The sequence below is a fragment of the Hyperoodon ampullatus genome (assembly GCF_949752795.1).
Source record: "Hyperoodon ampullatus genome assembly, chromosome: 3".
Taxonomy (NCBI): Eukaryota; Metazoa; Chordata; class Mammalia; order Artiodactyla; family Ziphiidae; genus Hyperoodon; species Hyperoodon ampullatus.
Window position 1 is genome coordinate 88,215,269 of NC_136916.1, and position 23,939 is coordinate 88,239,207.

The 23,939-nt window shown below is 37.1% G+C and overlaps 1 protein-coding gene across 4 annotated transcripts in view; it reads right to left on the reverse strand.

Moving 5' to 3' along the window:
• The window catches only part of GALK2 (galactokinase 2), a gene marked incomplete at its 3' end in the record, with an annotated part of 140,185 nt that overhangs the window by 98,452 nt on the left and 17,794 nt on the right, over window positions 1-23,939 (reverse strand). For 3 of the 4 annotated variants that reach the window (XM_079700108.1, XM_079700106.1, XM_079700107.1), the window contains exons 2-5: window positions 16,248-16,336; window positions 9,267-9,390; window positions 5,207-5,297; window positions 2,187-2,333 (exon numbers count right to left, since the gene is read on the reverse strand). In XM_079700108.1, the coding sequence (XP_079556234.1) occupies window positions 2,187-2,333; window positions 5,207-5,297; window positions 9,267-9,390; window positions 16,248-16,336 (451 nt within the window). Of the gene's footprint in view, window positions 1-2,186; window positions 2,334-5,206; window positions 5,298-9,266; window positions 9,391-16,247; window positions 16,337-21,306; window positions 21,342-23,939 lie in introns of those variants that run through there. The other variant, XM_079700109.1, reaches the window with a different exon arrangement.

Below are 23,939 nucleotides of genomic sequence, written 5' to 3' on the forward strand. Positions count from 1 at the left end.
CAGCAGCATTTGACACCACTGCTACTCCTTTCATGAAATATTCTTTTGTCTTTGCTGTTGCCCATCCTTTCTAGTTTTCCTCCTATCTGATTACTCCTCAGTCTCTTCAGGTAGACCTCTCTTCCTCTGTCCATCCCTCAAATGTTCATGCTTGTGGAACTTGTCTTATTCTTCCTTATCTTTGTGCCTACATTCTTCCACTGGATGTTCTCCTCCACTCCTATGGCTTCAAAAATCAATTATATACTAATGACTCTCAAATGGACCATCTCAAGTCCAAATATTACTCCTGGCTTTCAGAGATATTGTAACTAAATAGTATAACTCCATCAGTATGCTCACAAATTCCTCATACTCAACATTTTGCCTTCCCCTCAAACCTATTTTTTCATCTATATTCCTTATCCCAGTGAATCACACCAAGCCAGAGACCTGGGTATAATCCTTGACTCTTTGCTGTCCCACATCCAATCAACAATCGAGTCCTATTGATTCTGTCTGAGATGTACCTTAAATCTATCATCTAATTCTCTCCCCATTATCACTGCCACTTCCCTAGAAGTGGCATCTCTCTACTGCTAATACAGTTACCCTCAAATCTAAATTTTATAATAGAGCCAGGGTGGTCTTTTTAAAATATAGATATGATTGTGTTATCCTCTTCCTGAAAGCTACAATGGTATTACAAACTGCTATCCAGATAAAGCCCAAATTCCTCAACACTGGTTTACAAGGCCCAGCATCTGGTCTCCTACCCTGTCATTCAAATTTAGCTTCAGCTAAATTAAGCCTCTTATATTTCCTCCAACAAGCCATGATCACTCTTACTCTAGATATTTTCACATGATATTTCCTCCGCCTGAAACATGCCTATCCAATGTTATCAGTGTTATCATGCTATCAGTATTTCTTGACTAACATCTATTAATCCCTGTCTCAGCTTAGATGTCCTATGTTCTCTAAATGTGGATTAGATCTGCTCCCACAGCACACGACTTATCCACTTATAACACTCTCTTACAGTTGCCTATTGACTTGTCTCTATTCCCCTCTTTAGATCATAAGTACTATGAGGGTTAAAACTATACCTATTATATCACCAATGCCTTGAACATTAGCTGGCACAACATAGTCACTAGATAAGTAATGGCTGAATGATGAACAAATGAATAAACAAATAAACCATCAGATTAAACACAGTGCCAGTGGAAGCAGATTTTACATAAGGACTTATTTTCCCTTACTTTCTCTCCTCTCAAAAAACAAATAACAACAAATAAGGTACCCTACCTCCAAATGAGCCATTGCTTACAAAGGACTAATTCTGGTATAGTTACACATGACAGCTAAAGAGAATTCTATCTGAGCCTTTGCTTTCTCCTTCATTTTTCTCTTTTCTCTTACATACAAATTTTCAAAGTGAAAGTTTAAGCAGTCTGAAGACTAAAGCATGTGGCTGACTTTCTCTTGATCTGCCTGATGCCCAATCTATATTCCTAAACCATCTGTAAACTTGGTAGTGTATGTACATGAGATAAAAAAGAACCTATGATAATATTTTATTTGAACCAGAACTCCAAAACATTAATTAAAGCTGAGCACACCTGCTCTGAACTGCAAAGTCAGAGATTTATGTGAACTTGTAAAGTTGAGGCTTTCTGACCTATTGTACGATTTCTGTCTTCTTTAAATAAGTATTTCCTCTTTGCAATGCAACATTTTTTTTAAAAGTTTGTTTCAGTGACTAAGCTGCTGGCATAAACAGATATGCTGTTCAGTTCCTTTATTTCCTGGTCTTTACCCTTTTTACCCACTGCTTGTCAAGTATTTACCTGAAGGTTCTGGGTGAAAATAAGTAGGCCCAATTATGAAGCCTAGAATTTCTTTCTCTAAAGCTAATTTGTTAATGAGGTGATCTAAAAAGATAACCATGCATTCAATCTCCCTAGTTAATCTAAGAGCATTTTGATACAGCTCTTCACATATTTGCTTACTCTTTGGAAGGTATCAACCACCTTGTGGTTTATCACAAGCAGAACTTAAGTTACAATGTACGCCCATGTGTGCAGTCCTTTCAGGTAAGACAAAGTTTTTCAATTAAAGAAAGGTGTTCTAATTTTGAGATTTGGATGCTAATACTTTAGAAAGAAAGGGTTCTGTCAGGCTAACTCATTCAAATTGGTTACCTTGGATAGGTTCATGCCCAGCACTGTGAGTGTCACCAAGCCAGCGCAACAGACCAAAGCACTGGAGCTGGAGAGGCCAGAACTCGGTGGGATGTTTCCATCTACCAAGCAATTCATTCCAGTCAAGTCACTAAGACCAAAGTGTTCCTAAGAATAGAAGGAAAAATAGCACTAGTAACTTTGGTTGGATTCAAGGAGTAGCAGAAAGTTCTTTCATTCCTCAGAGAGCAAAAGTCTATCAATGGACTTATTATGCTACTTATAGAAACAACTTGCGCAATGCAATCTAGCTGAGTCCATACATGACATTTTATTTAATGGCTCTTGGCCACAGGGCACTATAATCTGAAGATTAGTTTTTACTTTGTTGAACAAAAAGCTACTGATCCATTTCCTAAAATTGCTTTGAATGATCTTTTTCATGAATATTAATTGATTTGAACAAATATGGAAAAATATTAAACAATTATAATTCAAGTAGCAAGACAAGAAATACATAATTATTAGTGAGGCAGGTTAAATCTCTGTGTAGCACATCCCAACACTCTGTCATTGTAAAAGTCTAACACTAAGCCGTGGTTTGTTTCTATGGAGTATTTTATGGAATACTTTTCTTCAGAGGACCTTCCAAACTTTCTCAGTTCTGTTTTACTTATGGAAAAACCTAGGCACCAGCAGATTTAGAGACTTTCTCAAGATCACATATAGGGAGCTGGAAGTAGGATCCAGGTCTCTGATTTCTGGTTGAGAACTTCTCACTGTGGTCAGAAACCCGGGCCAGCATACTGTCATTGTGATTTAATGTAAGTCAGCTATATGAGGAAATCCAGATATTTACTAGGGTTTATAGATACAAATTAGCCATATGGTAGCTTTCAAGACAGCCAAATTAGAATTCAGCCACAAATGAGAATGCAGACTCTAAACAAAGCAGGGAAATTCTATTTCTACAAATAGGGAAGTCCAAAGAAATAATCAGACTCTGATCTCAAGATGGAAAGCTCTAGATACTTAGATGAGGACACTTAGGATGATATCATATCATATCCTTTGTAGTTTAGGATTAAAAATAAATTCAAAAAATTTAAAAATTAAAATAAATTCAAGGTCATCTCCTCCTCAAGAAAAAGTACCATCATGTTTACAAATTACTCAAACGGCTCAAGACCAAAGTAAAAATATTATATTACATAATTATGCATTTCATCATACATATTATTCTTCAGAGAAACTTCAATAAACTAGTTAGAATAGCCAAAGTAACAACAAAACTCTGCAAATAAAAGACTGGTTTTTTCCTTTTTATTTTTTTGTCTTTTTTCCCCTAAGCTGGCAAAACTCATCCACCACAAAAGAAGAGATTCAGTTGGATGTACTTCTCTTCTTGATTTCAAACCACCTAAAAATTTCCTTTCCAGAAATACAAACAAATTATAAACTAAAATACTGCTGCTGCCAATGCCCTTTCGTACAGAACATCCGACAGCTTGTTTAAAAAAAATCCTTGGAGAATGCTATATATTTAACCGTGAACTGATCCACAGGGTGTCTTGAATGTGAATCATACTTACAAACTTATCACGCAATGTTTAAATTAAAATGTACAACAGATTCAAAATGCAAATGGGTTTTGCCAAAGTCAGTAATAGTGCTATCCCAAAAGGATAACATGTTCAATTTAATATAAACAGATTATCCTCTGGAACTTTCTAGTATTTGAATTTGAAGGTTTCTGAATAGGCTAACATTTAAATTACTTCTCTGCCAAACATTTATTAAACAGACCTGCTTTTGCACATAAGTTGTCAAATCGAAAAGGAAAGCTGTAAGACCTGAAATTCTCAAATACAACACAAAGCAACATTTGTTCTTTAGGTCACTTTATCCATATACTACAAAAGGCATGTTGCTATAAGGAATATGAAATTGCATTTGCCAAGCAAATGCTTCCAAATACTGTAATTCCCACTAATGCATGTGACAAGCCAAATGATTTGAAGATTTAAAACCTGCCAATAACTTTTCCTGTAAGTTGTTACCATGTGTCTGGGAGAAAGAAAGGAAGGAAGGGGGGGTGGGTAGGAAGGAAGGAAGAAAGGAAGGAAGGAAGGAAGGAAGGAAGGAAGTCTAAGACCAGAACAACGATAATTAGAGTACAGGACTATACATCAGAAATAAATGTGATGCATATCTGTAATGGATATGCCACTGAGTTCTAGGCTACTCATAACAAAGTTTCCAATAGGACCACCAGGCAGTAAGGAACACAAGCTCTGTAAAACATGAATTTTAACAAACAAATCAAATTGACTTAGCAAATCAATTTTCTTTTTGTCCTTCATACTTTGTTAATTAGGAGAGAAAGTGGAAATTTTTCATTTTCTTGTTCTTGTACATGACATTAGAGACATTCAAAGTAATTATTCAGTGTTTCTAGGAAAATACTTATTCTAATAAATTCCACTACATTTTTTTAACCCCATCTGTAATAGTAATAACAACACTAAGTTTCCATTTATTTAGTGCCTACTATATGTCAAGCACTGTGTAATCCTTGCAACAATTCTTTGTTGGGATAATAATAACATCATTTCACAGATAACAAATCTGAGGCTTAAGAAGTTAAATCAACACAGCAGGGTAGAGCCCAGATTCAAACTCAGGGCTGTCCAGCTCTAAATCCTATTACAGTATACACCTATACATCCCTAGAACAAAATGTAAATAATATTACTAGAATGTATCTTTCGAAAGAAAATTTGAACCAAGATTTGAAAACTATAAAGGTATCTGTCAGATGCACCTGCACCTGCCTTATGAACAGTCATTACAGCCCCTTATGAACACCACCCAGAAACAGTCACATCTATCCAATTCCCTGAAATACATTATTTAGCAAAATAGAACAGAAACATCAGTTAGCATTGAAAGGAGACAAAAATGATAGAGTAAATAAAATGTCTTGATATGATACACATCATAACCTCAACTGCTAGTAGGTGCCTGATAAACTGATTTACCTGAATTCCTTTAAATCCACATAAGAAATAGTTGTGCCACAGAGGCTTGGTTTTGTCAATCTGGATGTTATTAGCACTAGCACTGAAGTCCCTGCAAAAGCAAAAGACACCGTTAATTCTAGAGGTTTTGCACTACAGAATCGATGGCTGACTGCTGCCATCTTGTGCCAAGACAATAACACTGAAATTTCATTTTCCATTTACTTCCCATATTCGTACTTCACAGTCTACAAAAACAACAAACATCTCCAGCTGCTAAAAATTAAGAGAAGTTGTAGTGACCTTAATAACTAAACTACTTTCAACTGATCCTTTTTATTTCCTGAAAGGGAGAGGACCCAATATATTTTAGCATAATCTACACCACTTTTTATCTCATGATGGTCCTTATTAAGTTGCTGTAAACCACATAAATGCTTATCCTTTGGGCCTGCTGTTTGGCACACCTCTTACTAGAACAGAAGTACTCAAAGCCTCCTTTCCCCACACTTTCTACCACCCATCAGATTTTACATCTGCACAGTTTAAGAAGGAACAAACAAAACAAATAATGATTCTAATGGATCATAACTCATTGAATAAAATAAGATTCCATGAATCTACACTGATATAAAATAACAAATGAATAAATAGCTAAATGAAGAAGAAGGGAAAGCTATTCCTCAGAGCAAAATGTCAACTAATAGAAGAAATGACAGAAATTGAAAAATCACTATTTGGCAAACTCCATAATTGTTTCAGGAAAGAATCATCAAAGGATGCTAAAATTACTGAGTAAAAATTTGATGAGAAACAAGATATTTATATAAATTTGAAGTATGTCCCCACCAGATACTAACGGCAAAGGGAAAAAAATAGTGACTTTATGGTAATCTGGCAGACAACTCAACCAAATGATTAAAATTAACAACAGTTAAAGGAACATCAATCATGTGCCTCCTTGATATGATGCCCTGAGGACACATCAGTTGACATGTGGGAATTCTTTATACTATTTCTGTGACTTCCTTGAAAGTCAAAAGTTATTTCAAAATGAAAGATAGTAGGCTTCTAAATCAGCCAAAGGACAAAATATGTGAAATGGGGGGGAATCAATTTAAATGTGAGGAAATAAGTAACATTCCCCATATTGACTGAGTGCTCTTCATATAGTTTACTAAATACCTACTATGTGACAGTCACTGTGGTAGGTGCCTTCCATGCGTTATCTTAATAACATGGACATATCACGTCCTAAGAAAAATACTGAATGACCACTTAAGTGTGCAAGGCATTCACAGGAATATAAAGGTAAAAGGCAAAGGGCTTATCTTTTAAGCATATGTAATCTAGCTGAGACAGCATGAACACAAATCATGATCACATACCACTGTCATGTGATGGTGTGTAATATGAGGTGGGATGCAAGGCCAAGAGGGTATCTTTTGGGCTGCACCCCGCAGGCCTGCAAACCTTGTAGCTGCCCAGCCTTGAGACCGAAGAAATAGCCTGGAGACAGTGACAGAGACATCAATGGTTTATTGGATAGGGCATCTTACAGGTCTGCAGCAAAACATCCTGGAGCAACACCCCACTGTGTACGGCAGACAGAAGGCAAGACATGACAGCAATCTTCACTACTTGGGGAGAAGGAGGCTACCATTTATAGGTAGAATTGAGGTCAGGCTGGCTCATCAGTTACCAAGGACACCAGCAGCTGGGGTAGGGGGCAAGCACACAGGTAGTAACTGATTAAGCTCTATAATTAGGGTACAGGTGAAGCAGGGACTGGTGGAGCAGTGGATGTACAGAGAGCAAGAGAACAGCCATCTAGAATGGCCTGACCATACAGCAATTTCTATAGTCAGCACACTAGGGTGGAAAGGGGAGGCTCTCCTGGAGGCTCAGAAAGGTTTAGTGACTCTCCAGGGACACACACAGTCTGACTCCAGCTCACAAGCACTTTAGTATCACCCACAGGAGTTAAAATTTACTGCCTAGAGTCAACAAGAAGTCACAGAATTTGGAAAGTAGAGAAGATTATGTTAGCAAAACTAAATGAGTTCTGTTCCTAGCTAAGCAGATCCTGGAAGTCACCACAAAGAAAAGAAAACCAGGAACGAGTTGGGGGACAGGGGTGGTGGTATACTAGGAAAAGTAGAGGAGGGAATTTGCACAAATGTAGGAAGCTAGATGAGAAACATCAAAGCAAAAGCTAAAAAGTGCCAGCTCCTTCAGCATTAGAAACATAGCTTAAAAACCACAACGTGATGCTAATACACATTTATGAGAGTGGATATAATTTAAAAAGACATGTTAGCAAAGATGTGAAGCAACTGGAACTCTCATACACTGGTGGTAGGAATGTAAAATTATACAACCACTTTGGAAAACAGGCAAATTCTTAAAAAGATAACCCGACAGTCCACTCCTGGGTATTTACCAAACGAAACATGTGTCCATACATAGATTTGCATACAAATATTCACAGCAGAATTATTCATAATAGCCAAAAGCTGGAAATGATCTAAATGTCCATCAATGATGAATAACGAAATTATGCAATGCATGCTAGACAACATGTGGACAATTCTGGGAGGCACGCTGCTTTCTTCCTAGGGGTCCTGGTGGAATGAAGCCCCTTACCTACAGCAGGAGCTACCTGCCTTGATAATTCACCTCTGCTTCCCTAACTCAGTCTCCATCCTCTTTTAATACTGCTCCTGGGATCATTTCCCAAACACCTCCTTCCAAGTCTGTTGCAGGCTCTGCTTTTGTGAAAAACAATGGAATTCCCACATTCACCATGGTGGGCATGTTAAGTGAATCTGAGTAAATCAATATGACAAATCATGGTACCCAGTTTTAAAGGTTTACAATGACACAAAGTTATATTTGAGATAATGTAAGGTTTTCTTTAAAGGGTCTGAAATGTACATAAGATATATTCTCAATCATGCAAAATAGAAAAAAAGATCTTTTACAATAAGTTTCATATAAAAGTCAGGAATTTCTATTACCTTGCACAACTTGGTATAGACACACATAAAATACTTGCTGAATGAATCTGTCCAATGAACAATAAGCCAAAAATATAATGTACCAATTATATGCCAAGATCTTTTTTTACAATTAACAAATCAAATCCATCATAATATATTATAAGCGAGTAGGCCTTATCCCAGGAATGCAAAGACAGTTCAACATTAGAAAATCCATTGGTTGGGGAAAGTGAAGGGGGGGCCCGGGGGGGGGATGAATTGGGAGATTGGGATTGACATGTATACATTAATATGTATAAAACGGATAACTATTAAGAACCTGCTGTATAAAAAAATAAATAAAAAATTTTTAAAAAAGCAAATCCATTGGTGTAATTCGTAATATTTTTTTAAACTGATCTTCAATGCTGACTAGACATTTAATAAAACCCAATACCCATTAATGATTTTTTCTTAATCTTAACAAACCAAGAATTAAAAAACAACAACAAAAAAGTATGTCCTTAACTTGATAAAGCATATGTACTAGAAACATACATCTATTATGTTCCAGACACTATGTTTGACACTGAGAGTAGAGCATTGGAGAGGCAACAGTACCTGAAGTCACAGAGCTTACAATCTATTGGGGGATACAGGCAAGTAAGCAGATAGTGACAATACAGCATGTTAAGATGCTATGATGAGAGAATTAGAGGGAGCCCTAGTAATATAAGAAAGGCCCCAGCCCTGACTTTGCTAGAGATAGTTAACCTCAATAGATGATAAATACCTTCTGGGCAAAGACAGAGTTATTTTCATCTTTTTTTTGACCCAGTACCTTAAACAATGTCAGACACAGAGTAAGTCTTCAGTAAATGTTTCTTAAATAAATGAGTAAATGAACAAAAATGAACAAATATTAAATAGGGAAACTTAGATTCTTTTCGAAGTCAGATACAAATTATCAATAAATTAAGTGATTTATTATAAATTTGTTATCTCCTAAAGAATTCATTAGGGTACAAATACAAACACATATAGACTCACACACACACGCACACACCCCATTACACACAGTAGCAATTCTAAATACTCACGGGTACAAGGGATCGGTATTGGCCAGCTGGAGAACGTGTGTTTTCACAGGTTCCACAGCTATTAACATATCTTGTTCTACAGCCATAGGAAGAACAGAATATCCACAGTAATCTATATGCTCTCCTAGAATACAGAAAAAGCATTTTTTATCATTGCTAGCATATGAATCTCAAGTAAGTTGACATACAAGAAAAACTTGACCACAAGGCAGGATTTAACAGAAAATAAAAATACTAAGGGCAGAAAGTGATACAATTTGCTTTCTCTCACTAACATCTGAGCCAGGAACTTTTGCTAGAATAAGTATTATATATTAGTTATTAGCTTCTGTTAATTTTTCAACTTCTTTAAATATTCACAAATTTTTTCCACTTTCTAATTCATAATAATCATCTTTGAATATTTATGTTTAGTGACTAGTTATGTGGAGCATCAAGAAATGCATTGTCTCCTTTCTCTGCTGCTTATTTGTATTAACTTTTAAAATATGAACAATGGAAGCCATTAGCACCCTCTCACTTATGATAACATTATGTGAGTCCCACTCTTTTCCTTACTAGTCAATGAACTCAGTAAAGGTGAAGTCTTTATTTATCTTTGTGGCCTAACCAAATGCCTAACAAATTAGCTCGGCACTGATTAGCTGTGTTAAATATGCTAGACATAGCTAGGATAAAGAAAAAGCTAGAAAATAACTTAACCTGCACTATTTTATATATACTAAGCAAATATAGAAAACAAACTATTCTCCTTTTCATTCTAATTCCTCTATGAATCACCAGCAGGAATTTTTTTTGCCTATTATACCACAATGTTTTCTCCAAATTACCATTTAAACTGAAGGTTGTTATTCATCAGATTTAAAAACAAAACAACAATTCAAGAAAGACGGGTTAAGCAAGCTCACTTATATTTCGCCAGGACAGGTTTGTATATGTGATTGCTCTATGGCAGACATTGAGGAACTAAGAAACATAAAATGAATAAAAGACAATTCAACTGCCTAATTAAATTTTTAAATTAATATTATTCTACATATTATTACAAGTGGCAAGTCTTTTGTTTCTACGCTGATGTGTCCTTTAAAATAAGAAATTAGGGATTTTTTTTTTAATGGATTGACAATGACAGATGGAGAAGTGGTTTTCAAAGTTGTCTCTCTCCCGAACTTCCCTAAAAAAGACAATAAAATAAAACAGTGGTTCACAAGTAGAAAACACATATTTAAATTAGCAGAACTGAAATCAAAGAGGAAATCTAGAAACACCTAGAAACAAATGACAATGAAAACATGACGACCCAAAACCTATGGGAGGCAGCAAAAGTGGTTCTAAGAGGGAAGTTTATAGCAATACAATCCTACTTCAAGAAACAAGAAACACCTCAAATAAACAACCTAACCTTACACCTAAAGCAATTAGAAACGGAACAAAAAAAACCCAAAGTTAGCAGAAGGAAAGAAATCATAAAGATCAGATCAGAAATAAACAAAAAAGAAATGAAGGAAACAACAGCAAAGATCAATAAAACTAAAAGCTGGTTCTTTGAGAAGATAAACAAAATTGATAAACCATTAGCCAGACTCATCAAGAAAAAAAAGGGAGAAGACTCAAATCAATAGAATCAGAAATGAAAAAGGAGAAGTAACAATGGACACTGCAGAAATATAAAGAATCATGAGGGATTACACTACAAGCAACTCTATGCCAATAAAATGGACAACCTGGAAGAAATGAACAAATTCTTAGAAAAGCACAACCTTCTGAGACTGAACCAGGAGGAAATAGAAAATATAAACAGACCAATCACAAGCACTGAAATTGAAACTGATTAAAAATCTTCCAACAAACAAAAGCCCAGGACCAGATGGCTTCCCAGATGAATTCTGTCAAACATTCAGAGAAGAGCTAACACCTATCCTTCCCAAACTTTCCCAAAATATAGCAAAGAGAGGAACACTCCCAAACTAACTCTACGAGGCCACCATCACCCTGATACAAAATCAGACAAAGATGTCACAAAAAAAGAAAACTATAGGCCAATATCACTGATGAACATAAATGCAAAAATCCTCAACAAAATACTAGCAAACACAATCCAACAGCACATTAAAAGGATCATACTCCATGATCAAATGGGGTTTATCCCAGGAGCAAGGATTCTTCAATATATGCAAATCAATCAATGTGATACACCATATTAACAAACTGAAGGACAAAAAACATATGATCATCTCAACAGATGCAGAAAAAGCTTTCGACAAAATTCAACACCCATTTATAATAAAAACCCTCCAGAAAGCAGGCACAGAGGGAACTTACCTCAACATAATAAAGGCCATATATGACAAACCCACAGCCAACATTGCTCCCAATGGTGAAAAACTGAAACCATTTCCACTAAGATCAGGAACAAGACAAGGTTGCCCACTCTCACCACTATTATTCAACATAGTTTTGGAAGTTCTAGCCACAACAATCAGAGAAGAAAAAGAAATAAAAGGAATCCAAACTGGAAAAGAAGAAGTAAAACTGTCACTGTTTGCAGATGACATGTACTATACATAGAGCATCCTAAAGATGCTACCAGAAAACTACTAGAGCCAATCAATGAATTTGGTAAAGTAGCAGGATACAAAATTAATGCACAGAAATCTCTTGCATTCCTATACACTAATGATGAAAAATCTGAAAGAGAAATTAAGGAAACACTCCCATTTACCATTGCAACAAAAAGAATAAAACACCTAGGAATAAACCTACCTAAGGAGACAAAAGACCTGTATACAGAAAACTATGACACTGATTTAAGAAATTAAAGATGATACAAACGGATGGAGAGATATACCACGTTCCTGCATTGGAAGAATCAACATTGTGAAAATGACTATACTACCCAAAGCAATCTACAGATTCAGTACAATCCCTATCAAACTACCAAGGGCAATTTTCACAAACCCAGAACAATAAATTTCAATTTGTATGGAAACATAAAAGACCCTGAATAGCCAAAGCAATCTTGAGAAAGAAAAACGGAGCTGGAGGAATCAGGCTCCCCGACTTCAGACTATACTACAAAGCTACAGTAATCAACACAGAATGGTACCGCAACAAAAACAGAAATATAGGTCAATGGAACAGGATAGAAAGCCCAGAGATAAACCCACGCACATATGGTCACTTTATCTTTGATAAAGGAGGCAGGAATATACAAGGGAGAAAAGACACCCTCTTCAATAAGTGGTGCTGGGAAAACTGGACAGCTTCATGTAAAAGAATGAAATTAGAATACTCCCTAACACCATACACAAGAATAAACTCAAAATGGATTAAAGACCTAAATGTAAGGCCAGACACTATTAAACTCTTAGAGGAAAACATAGGCAGAACACTCTATGACATAAATCACAGCAATATCCTTTTTGACCCATGTCCTAGAGAAATGGAAACAAAAACAAAAATAAACAAATGGGACCTAATGAAACTTAAAACTTTTGCACAGCAAAGGAAACCATAAGCAAGATGAAAAGACAACCCTCAGAATGGGAGAAAATATTTGCAAAAGAAGCAACTGACAAAAGATTAATCTCCAAAATATACAAGCAGCTCATGCAGCTCAATATCAAAAAAACAAACAACCCAATCCAAAAATGGGTAGAAGACCTAAACAGACATTTCTCCAAAGAAGATATACAGATTACCAACAAACACATGAAAGGATGCTCAACATCACTAATCATTAGAGAAATGCAAATCAAAACTACAATGAGGTATCACCTCACACCAGTCAGAATGGCCATCATCAAAAAATCTACAAACAGTAAATGCTGGAGAGGGTACGGAGAAAAGGGAACCCTCTTGCACTGTTGGTGGGAATGTAAATTGATACAGCCACTATGGAGAACAGTATGGAGGTTTCTCAAAAAACTAAAAATAGAACTACCATACGACCCAGCAATACCACTACTGGGCATATACCCTGAGAAAACCATAATGCAAAAAGAGTCATGTATCACAATGTTCATTGCAGCTCTATTTACAGTAGCCAGGACATGGAAGTAACCTAACTGTCTATCGACAGATGAATGGATAAAGAAGATGTGGCACATATATACAATGGAATATTACTCAGCCATAAAAAGAAACGAAATTGAATTTTTTGTAGTGAGGTGGATGGACCTAGAGTCCATCATACAGAGTGAAGTAAGTCAGAAAGAGAAAAACAAATACCACATGCTAACACATATATATGGAATCTAAAAAAAAAAAAAAGGTTCTGAAGAACCTAGGGACAGGACAGGAATAAAGACGCAGACGTAGTGAATGGACTTGAGGACACAGGGAGGGGGAAGGGTAAGCTAGGACGAAGTGAGAGAGTGGTATGGACATATATACACTACCAAATGTAAAATAGATAGCTAGTGGGAAGCAGCTGCATAGCACGGGGAAATCAGCTCAGTGCTTTGTGTCCACCTAGAAGGATGGGATAGGGAGGGTGGGAAGGAGACACAAGAGGGAGAAGATATGGTGATATATGTATATGTATAGCTGATTCACTTTGTTATAAAGCAGAAACTAACACACAACTGTAAAGTAATTATACTCCAATAAAGATGTTAAAAAATTTTTTTAATTAAAATAAATAAATAAGTAAGCAGAACTCTAGGGAGCCACCAGATTCTGTTGGGAAGGCTACAGTGTGAATGACAGCCTTCTGAGAATAAAGATTACTCCCTCTGCGAAAACTGATGGAAACATCCTGGGTGAGGGGCAGGGAGGGAGCATGAACTCCTGGCAAGTAAGGACAACAACCATGATTACATTTTGGATATTTTAACAGAAAATATAATAATGCTTTTAATAAAGATTGAAATTCGTTTCATCCCAAGCACTAACTAATTAACTACCTTGGAACATAATCCCCCCTTTTTTTAAATCAGAAAATAGTCAATACATTTACTAGAATAAGAATTACTTATTCAGGAAATACCTTAGTTTGGAATGCTTACTCCCAAAACTAAGTGAAACTTGGCTCTCTCTCCTCTGAGGATATTGCTTCTTTGCAGTCCTCTCACAATAGCAAGGAGTTCCTGATGACCTCCTCCCACTCTGTTGTTTCCAGGATTTCTTCCTGTCCTCTTCCTCGGAGGCTCATACCACATTCTCTTGTCTTCATCATTTTCATTTCTGACTCTCAGACATCTGCTCCTCACTGAAGACCTTTGCATCTCATTCCACCCTCTCTATCCCAGTCCTGCAATGCCTGGATAACATCCAAGTAAACAACCCAGCCCAAGGCCCCTGCTTCCTAATCCCTTCACCTCTGGAAAACTTGACCTCCTCTCTGCTTCAGCTATCTACTTCCGTGGACTTGACAAATCCAGTAATGACCACAGACCTTCCTATCACCTGGAACTTTTCTACCTGTGAAATTTTTGTTTCAAATATCAAATTCTTTACTAAAACTTCCCATCCTGCCATTTCTCTTACTCTGTTTATCCTATCGCCTGTTCCTCAGAGTCAGTTCTTTGCCCTTTCTACCCTATAGGTTGCCTCCTACCTCTTTCTTTTTCTACCTAGCATAGATTCCAGGGTTCATTACTTCACCTAACCTTCTGACAATATCGGTGAATTCTTGATGTCATTCTCTTGTAACCTCCATCCAAAACAAAACCCCAAACCTAGATCACACACAGGCAACTTAGACTAGCTGAGGGGGTAAAATGAACAACTTTGCAGATTGGTACTGCTACAATTCTATGGTCTCCTGCTCTAACCAGATCTCAGTGTTACCCAGCAAACTTTTTTTCCCCAGTCCTCTCCTTCTCCCATCCTTGACAAAGCTGTTTCAAACTTTCTGCCATCTCCTTAAACTTCCAACACCTCCAACTCTCCCCCAAAAGAACTCCCTCAACCTTCTATACCAAAATTATACATCTACCTGCATCAACCTGCATCCTTTTCTTCCCTGCCTTCTGTTAAAAAAGAGTCAAAGGGCTTCCCTGGTGGCACAGTGGTTGAGAGTCTGCCTGCCAATGTGGGGGACGCGGGTTCATGCCCCGGTCCAGGAGGATCCCACATGCCGCGGAGCAGTTGGGCCTGTGGGCCATGGCCGCTGGGCCTGCGCGTCCGGAGCCTGTGCTCCACAACAGGAGAGGCCACAGCAGTGAGAGGCCCGCGTACCGCAAGAAAAAAAAAAAAAAAAGAGAGTCAAAGTGGCCCTCTTCCCTTGCCATAGACACCAGCCCTTCTTGCCTTCTTGGGAATCCTGCTCCATCATCAGTTCCTCCCTTTTCAGGTATCTTTGACCTGTCTCTCTCCACTGATTTTACTCAATTCCCCCTCCCCACCTCATTTAACCATGCTCAAACATCTCATATTTTTAAAATCCTCCATTATTTACTTCAAAATAAGACTGCCTGAGTTGATAATAATTGAAGCTACATTTTAGGTACATAGGAGTTCATTATATTATTCCAACTACTTTTTTATATGTTTACACTTTCCAGTACAGAAAGTTTTCTTTTTAATCCTCCTTTGATTTGGATTTTTCTCAGCTCCCCATCCCATTTTCTCTTGATAAAACGTATTCATTCTTCAGGTCACCACACGTTTAAAAGCAAGGAATTATTCGGTTTTCCTGTATTCTTCTAATCCAATGAGTAAATGTAAAACCATCAAAATTACTCACTGCAGTCTAAAAACTTAACCTGCAGCACAGAAAAATCTGTCCATCTCTCATGAAAATAATGCAAATAACTGGGTCTCAACAAATTTCTAAATTTTAAAAATGAATGGACAAAATTAATATTAATAACATGGATTGGGAAAGATGAAAATATAGTGTTCCTTATGCAAAACTTATCTTGCTATAGTAGATGTATGTGAAACATTCTGTTTTTTCAGTCCTCCCGATGTATTGACAAAAATTTGGATCTTACCAAAGGAAGAAAAAATTAAGAGAAGGAACTTTTGAAATACCTATGATATTGACTCTTCCTGGTGCTCGAACATAAAACTTGGGAACGGATCCAAATTTAGAATTAAACATCTCTTTTAGCTTCAGCAATCTGAAAACAAGAGTAGAATATTTCAGAATATCCAGATAATAGAAAAACTCATAAGATACACACACACACACACACACACACACACACACACACATTTCATATACCTACCACCATTATCTTTAAAAATGATAAAAGCAAACTCTTTTACTGACATACTTCCTTGAAAATCCCAGGATGGAACAATACTGTAACCCGTTAAGTGACACAGGAGTATAGCTAAGCACGCAGAAGAGTAAAAAATTTAATACTGATGTACACAACAGAAAAAGCATTCTTTGCTTCAACAGAATTAACTTTCTGGATAATTTCTCAATGATATTCAGAGAAGAATCTCTTTCTACTAAAAAATAATAGCATGGAGTAGTGTATCAGTTTCCTAGAGCTGCCATAATAAAGTATCACAAACTGGGTAACTTAAAACAACAGAAATTTATTGTCTCTGAGTTGCAGAGGCAAAATCAGAGTGTTGGCAGGACCATGCACCTCTGAAACCTAAAGGGGAAAATCCTTCCTTGCCTCTTTTTAGTTTCTGATGGTGACCATCAATCCTTGGCATTCTTTGGCTTGCTGCTGTATCACTCCAATCTCTGCCTATGTCATCACATGGAATTCTCTCTGTGTGCCTCTATCTGTGACTCTGTTTTTCCTTCTTGTAAGGACATCAGGCTTATTGGATTAGGGCCCACCTTGATTCAGTATGACTTCATCTTAACTTGATTACATATGTAAAGATGCTAGTTCAAATAATATTACATTGTGAGGTTCCAGGTGGACATGAATTAGGAGGGATGCTATTCAACCCAGTACAGTCAAATGAAAACTAGACTGGATATCAGGAGACTACAGTTCTAATTCCAATGGGGGTTCTAATTCAATGCCAAAGTTTGGCAAATCATTTTCCCTTGGACCCTCTTCTGCAAAAGTAGAGCATTTGAACAAGATATTCCTCATAGGTCCCTTCCACGTCAAAAATGCTTATATTTAATAATTTTACGCTGTTAAGTCATCTCAGGTCACTTCTATGAATACCCCCCACTGTTTGTAGTCCCACAATATATTGTATCTGAGTAATAACACCAAGACAGTAAATATTTATTAGACCTACTATATTCAAGACATTCACTAATTAAATGATTGATCTTAAAGATTAGTTACAAGAAACATAAAATCACACCAAAAAAATTTAAGAAAAAAGGAAATTTATTATAATGATAGAAAGATACATTGAATATTCTTGGAAGTTATTCAGGATGACCTCCTAGGACTGTGATGCGTGGGGCTGTGTTCCCGCCCTGTTTGTCGTCTCACCTGAGGTGTCCCCGCACTGGAGTCTACAGACTTTTGGGTGGGGCTAATGGTGGTTTCCGGGAGGGCTCACGCCAGTGAGTACTCCCCAGAATTGCTGTTGCCAGTGTCCTTGTCCCCACCGTGAGCTTCAGCCACCCCCCTGACTCTGCAGGAGACCCTCCAACACTAGCAGGTAGGTCTGGCCCAGTCTCTTATGGGGTCACTGCTTTGTTCCCCTGGGTCCTGGTGCACACAAGACCTTGTGTGTGCTCTCCTAGAGTGAAGTTTCTGTTTCCCTCAGTCCTGTGGAGTTCCTGTGATCAAACCCTTCTGGCCTTCAAAGCCAGATTCTCTGGGGGCTTCTTCTCCCATTGCCGGAACCCCACACTGGGAAGCCTGATGTGGGGCTCAGAACTTTCACTCCTGTGGGAGAATTTCTGTGGTATAATTATTTCCCAGTTTGTGGGTCACCCACCCAGCAGGTATGGGATTAGATTTTATTGCACTTGTGCCCCTTCTATCAACTCGTTATGGCTTCTTCTTCGTCTTTGGATGTAGGGTATCTTTTTTGGTAGGTTCCACTATTTTTTTTTCAGTGGTTGTTCAGCAGTTAGTTGTGATTTTGGTGTTCTTGTAAAAAGGGGTGAGCTCACATCCTTCTACTCTGTTACCTTGAGCTCTCCAGGAAGCCAGAGCTGATGTTATAGTGGAATTTTCTTCATCAGCATTCTACATCCAGCCAGATGCTAACATCTTGTATTTGTCATACAAACATGAAGAGTCTTAATTGGCAGGGTAGCTCCACTCCAGATGGTCATTCAAGGATCCAGATTTCTTCCTTCTCATTGCTTCACTATTTCAGACTGTTGTCCATTTCTGCATGCTCAAAATTGGATTGTAGGCATGTCCATGCTCTAGGTCAGATGAATCATTCTTTTCTTTTTTCCTCAGTGGCTGCCTCTCCCGCTTGACACACCAGTGCAGCGGTCATGCTCTGCCCCCAAAAACTCTATTTAAATTGTGTGTTTGGCTCTCTCTTTCTTGTCTCATTCTTTCATCCCTCCAAAAACACCATCACCATTTCCCTCTGCTCAATGCTCTTCACATTCCAGTTGCCTCTGTGAGCCTCTGAGTTTTTGCTCTTCCATCCCTTCAGTTTTCATGACACTGTGGCCTCAAGTCTAGAAGATTCAACAGCTTCAATGTCCTATAATTTCTGATTAAGTCTCTGTGTCCCTAATTCAAATTCTCAAAAAGATAATCTGGTTGGCAGCATATAGGTCCTGTATCCATACTGGTCCAATTACTTTTGGCCAAAAAGGAAAAGCTATTTGATATAAACAAGGTCACTTGCTTTAGTTACACATATGATCACCTGGGTCCACTCCTTCAGCAGAGGTTGTGGATGACAACAGAAGATGTGGAGAGGGAGATAATAATGGATATCTCTAGCACATCATTCAAGATAGATTTACTGGACTCCCAAGTAGATGTGGATAATGATAGATGCCTAAATCTGATTTTCCCCATATATCCTCCAAAACAATTTAGAACAAGAAAGAATAAGCAATATTTTTATTTCTTTATTATAACTAGACAACTGTACCTTTGTTATAAGTAGAAGAGAATGCATAAACTTCAAATGAAAGAAAGAGGCAAAACACTGCGAGCCACTGGAAAAAGAAACTGAGTGAAAAGAGCAAACTAAGATTAATCTAAAACCACCACTAGAAAGAAAAAGTACATCCATTTAAAAATGAGGGCTTCCCTGGTGGCGCAGTGGTTGAGAGTCCGCCTGCCGATGCAGGGGACACGGGTTCGTGCCCCGGTCTGGGAAGATCCCACATGCCGTGGAGCGGCTGGGCCCGTGAGCCATGGCCACTGAGCCTGTGCCCCGCAAGGGGAGAGGCCACAACAGTGAGAGGTCCGCCTACCGCAAAAAAAAATAAAAAATAAAAAATAAAAAATAAATAAAATAAAATAAAAATGAGAGGTGTAAAAGAAGAAAAGATGAAAATAAACTCATTGATTGCTACATAGGCAATCAAAAACTTAAAAGATACCATTAAGAATGACAAAGCGACAAATTTTTTAGTTATGACACAGGCATATGAAAAAGTATTATTAAACTCCTAGAAAAAAAGTGCCCCAGGGAGACTGTGACCTGTGTAGTCAGGTAGACCTGGGCTCAAACCCGTTCTCGACCATGTGATGAAATTCCTTAACCTCATTCACCTTTATACGGGGTGGAAATATGAATTGAGTTATTTGGAAGATTAAATAAGGTATTGTAGGAAGAGTGTCTAGCCTAGGGCTGGCATGAAGTACTTGTTCAGTAAATGGCAGTTATTATAAGCTTCTGATTCCTTGGTTCAGTACTGTTTCTACTCTGCAGCATATGAATAAGAATCCACTAGAAGCAATGAAAGATGGTAGGTAATTAAATGTTTAGTTTACATCAGGACTGGAAGTGCTATTAGAGCACTAGGGTGATTTTTATGATGATATTGATAAATCTTGTTGCTCTCTGCCTTGTATCTTCCATTTTATTGAGAGGGTTGAAACAACTTAGGTTATTTGTCCATCAGATTCTAGATAGAATTATTCAAAAGGTTCATGTTTTTATATGAGAAAAATAAACTGACAAAGCAGATAGTAAAAGGTTAAGTAAGAAAAGTCCCCTGCTTTTTCAGGGCATTAAAAAGATATATAAATACAAAAGTAACCAACAGAACAAAAATATCAATCTTCCTAACTACCAAAGAAATTTCAAAAACAGATAGATAAACCAGTAAATAAACACAGAAACTACATTATAACACATAATTATAAAATAGAATGACTAAGTTGAAATCATATATATCAGTCACATCAATAAAAGAAAGTGTAAGGAAAGACTCAAAAAGACAAAAGTAGAAAGTAATGATATGGGGAGTAGAAAAACAGTAGACCTGGTTAACAAATTAAACCCTGGGTTTTTAGGGGAAAAATTAACAAAATAGACAAGGCACTAGCTAATGAATTAGGAAAATGGGGGCTGATAAAGCATAAATAAACAAAATAAGAAATAACAAGGATGAGATAACATTAAACAAAAGAAATTTTAAAAATCATAAGAGACTATTTTGTAGACCTCTATCCAAATAAATTTAAACTGTAATAAAGAAACTGACTCCATTTTTTGATGTTTACTTACAGCTCTTGAGCTTCAACTCTTCCTCTTTCCCCTTCTGCCTCATATCAAGCAAGTGGATAAAAAAGCCCAGGTGCTCTCTCTTTTGTCACCAACCAAACCACAGCACACCAGTTCCATCTCCTAACCACTACAAAAACCTCAAGCTAGTCTCCTTTCCTTGCTCTCTCAAGCCATTTTTGGCCAGCTTGGGTGGCCTGCTCTGCCCTCCCCAGAAAGCCTCATTATGTGAGTAATAAACTTTTCATACCCTCTTGTTCATGTGGTATTATCAGTCTCAACATCCAAACCAAATTTTGGGGGGGGAATCCATCTTGTTTCTGTGGTATGGCCACAACAGAAATCCTAAAGAAATGGATAATTTCCTAAGGAAATACAATTTATAAAAACAGATCCATTTCCAAAGAAGAAATAAAGTCATCAAAGAACCACCTCACACATATGCATTAAGCTCAGATGTTTTACAAGAGAGTTCTACCCAAGCATGAACATCAGATAGCCCATATACTCCATGAGTTGTTCCAGAGCACTGAAAAATAAAGAAGGGCTTCCCTGGTGGCGCAGTGGTTGAGAGTCCACCTGCCGATGCAGGGGACATGGGTTCGTGCCCCGGTCCGGGAAGATCCCACATGCCACGGAGCGGCTGGGCCCGTGAGCCATGCTGCTGGGCGTGCGCGTCCAGAGCCTGTGCTCTGCAACGGGAGAGGCCACAACAGTGAGAGGCCCGCATACCGCCAAAAAATAAATAAATAAATAAATAAATTAATTAATTAATTAAATTAAATAATAAAATAAAGTGGTCTAATTCTTGTTATGAAGCAAGTGTAACACTGATACCTAAACCAGATAAAGATAGTCCAAGAAAATACAACTACAGACTAATGTCACTCTTGAATATTAATACAAAAGTACTTAATAAAATATTAGTAAACATAAGGCAGCACCATATTAAGAAAATAATTCATATCAAGTGGCATTAACTCCAGGAATGAAAAGTTGAAAATATTAAGATGATCCATTAAAATAATATATCATAATAAATCTAAGGAGAAAAAAATTATAGGACTACTTCCATAGGTGTTAAAAAGCTCCCAATAAAATTTATTCCCAAAGGTGTTTATCTTAACATGATTACATATATCTCAGTCTTAAATCCAAAGCTAATTAATGAGGAAATTCTAGAGACATTTCCACTAAGATCAAAAACAAGACAAAAAGTTCTATCATCTCCACATCTAATCCACACAATACTGGAGGTATCAGCCAATGCAATTAGACAAGAGAAATCAAGAATCAAAAAAGAAGTAAAACTATCTCTACTTGGAGATAATATAGTAGGATGCCAAGAGAGTCCCAGAGAATCAATTATAAAGCCAACTTAGGGACTTCCCTGGTGGCACAGTAGTTAAGAATCCGCCTGCCAATGCAGGGGACATGGGTTCAATCCCTGGTCCAGGAAGATCCCACATGCCATGGAGCAACTAAGCTGGTGTGCCACAACTACTGAGCCTGCGTTTTAGAGACTGTGAGCTACAACTACTGAGCCCGCGTGCCACAACTACTGAAGCCCGCGTGCCTAGAGCCCGTGCTCTGCAACAAGAGAAGCCACCACGATAAGCAGCCCACGCACCGCAACGTAGGGTAGCCCCCGCTCACCACAACTAGAGAAAGCCGTGAGCAGCAACAAAGACCCAACACGGCCAAAAATCAAATAAATACATAAATAAATTTTTTAAAAAATAAAAATAAAAGATAGCTCATCCATGATACTGCTGGGAATTGATTTTCACGTTATTTAAAATAAATAAATAAAACCAACTTAAATAATAAAGAATTCACTAATATAGCAGGATATAAAATGAATACTCAAACACGAATACCATTCATGTGCAAAAACAAGACCAATTAGGGCTATAATGGTAGAGCAAACTTTGTTCATAGCAACAAGAAAAGACTAAATATTTAGGAATAAATTTAACAAGAAATGTGCAAAATTTATTTAAGTAAAGCTTTAAACACTCTTGAAAGACATAGAATAGACTCAAAGAAATGGAAAGACATCCCTTGTTCTTGGATAAGATGACCCAACATCATAAGGATAGTTAATCCCAAGTTAATTTATAAATTTAATGCAACCCCCCAAAAAAAATACCAACAAGGTTTTCTTATAGAGGTAGACAAGTTGATACAAAAAATCATGTGGAAAACAAATATGCAGGAATAGTGGGGAAAACATTAAAAAAGAACAACTGTGAGGACGGAGTAACCCTACCAAACATTAAAACATACTATAAAGCCTCTGTAATGACAACAGTGAGGTACCAGCACATATATAGACAAGCAGACTTCAGTAGAATAAAAGGTTCAGAAATAGATACAAGTACATACAGAAACTTAGTATATGAGGAAAGTGGCATCTCAAATCACGACACAAAGATTAACTTTTTAATAAACAGTGGTAGTACAACTGCTTAAACTTTTGGGAAAGATAAAATTAGGACTCTCTCTTACACAAGAATAAACTCCAAATGGATCAGGCACTAGAAGAAAACAAATGAATTTCAGTATAACTCAACATAGGGGAGAGGTTTTCTAACTATGACTCAAAATTCTGAGGCAATTTTTTTAACTTGACAAATTTGACTATATAAAGATTTTTTAAAACATTTACATGACAGAAAATGTTATAATCAAAGTCAAAAGAAAACTAGCAAACTAAGAGAAAATATTTACAACATGTTACAGATATATTCTTTATATTTTAAAAAAAACTCTGAAACCGTAACACTCTTAGAACAGAACACAGGCAGAACATTCTTTGACATAAATTGTAGCAATATTGTTTTGAATCTGTCTCCTAAGGCAAAAGAAATAAAAGCAAAAATAAACAAACGGAACCTAATTAAACTTTAATGCTTTGGCACAGCAAAAGAAACCATCAATAAAATGAAAAGATAACCTACTTTCATAGCAGCATTATTTACAATAGCCAAGATATGGGAGCAACCTAAGGGTCCATCAACTGATGAATATGATGGATAAAGATGATGTGATATATATATATATACCTATATATACATACACACAAACATACATACACACACAACAGACTACTCAGCCAGA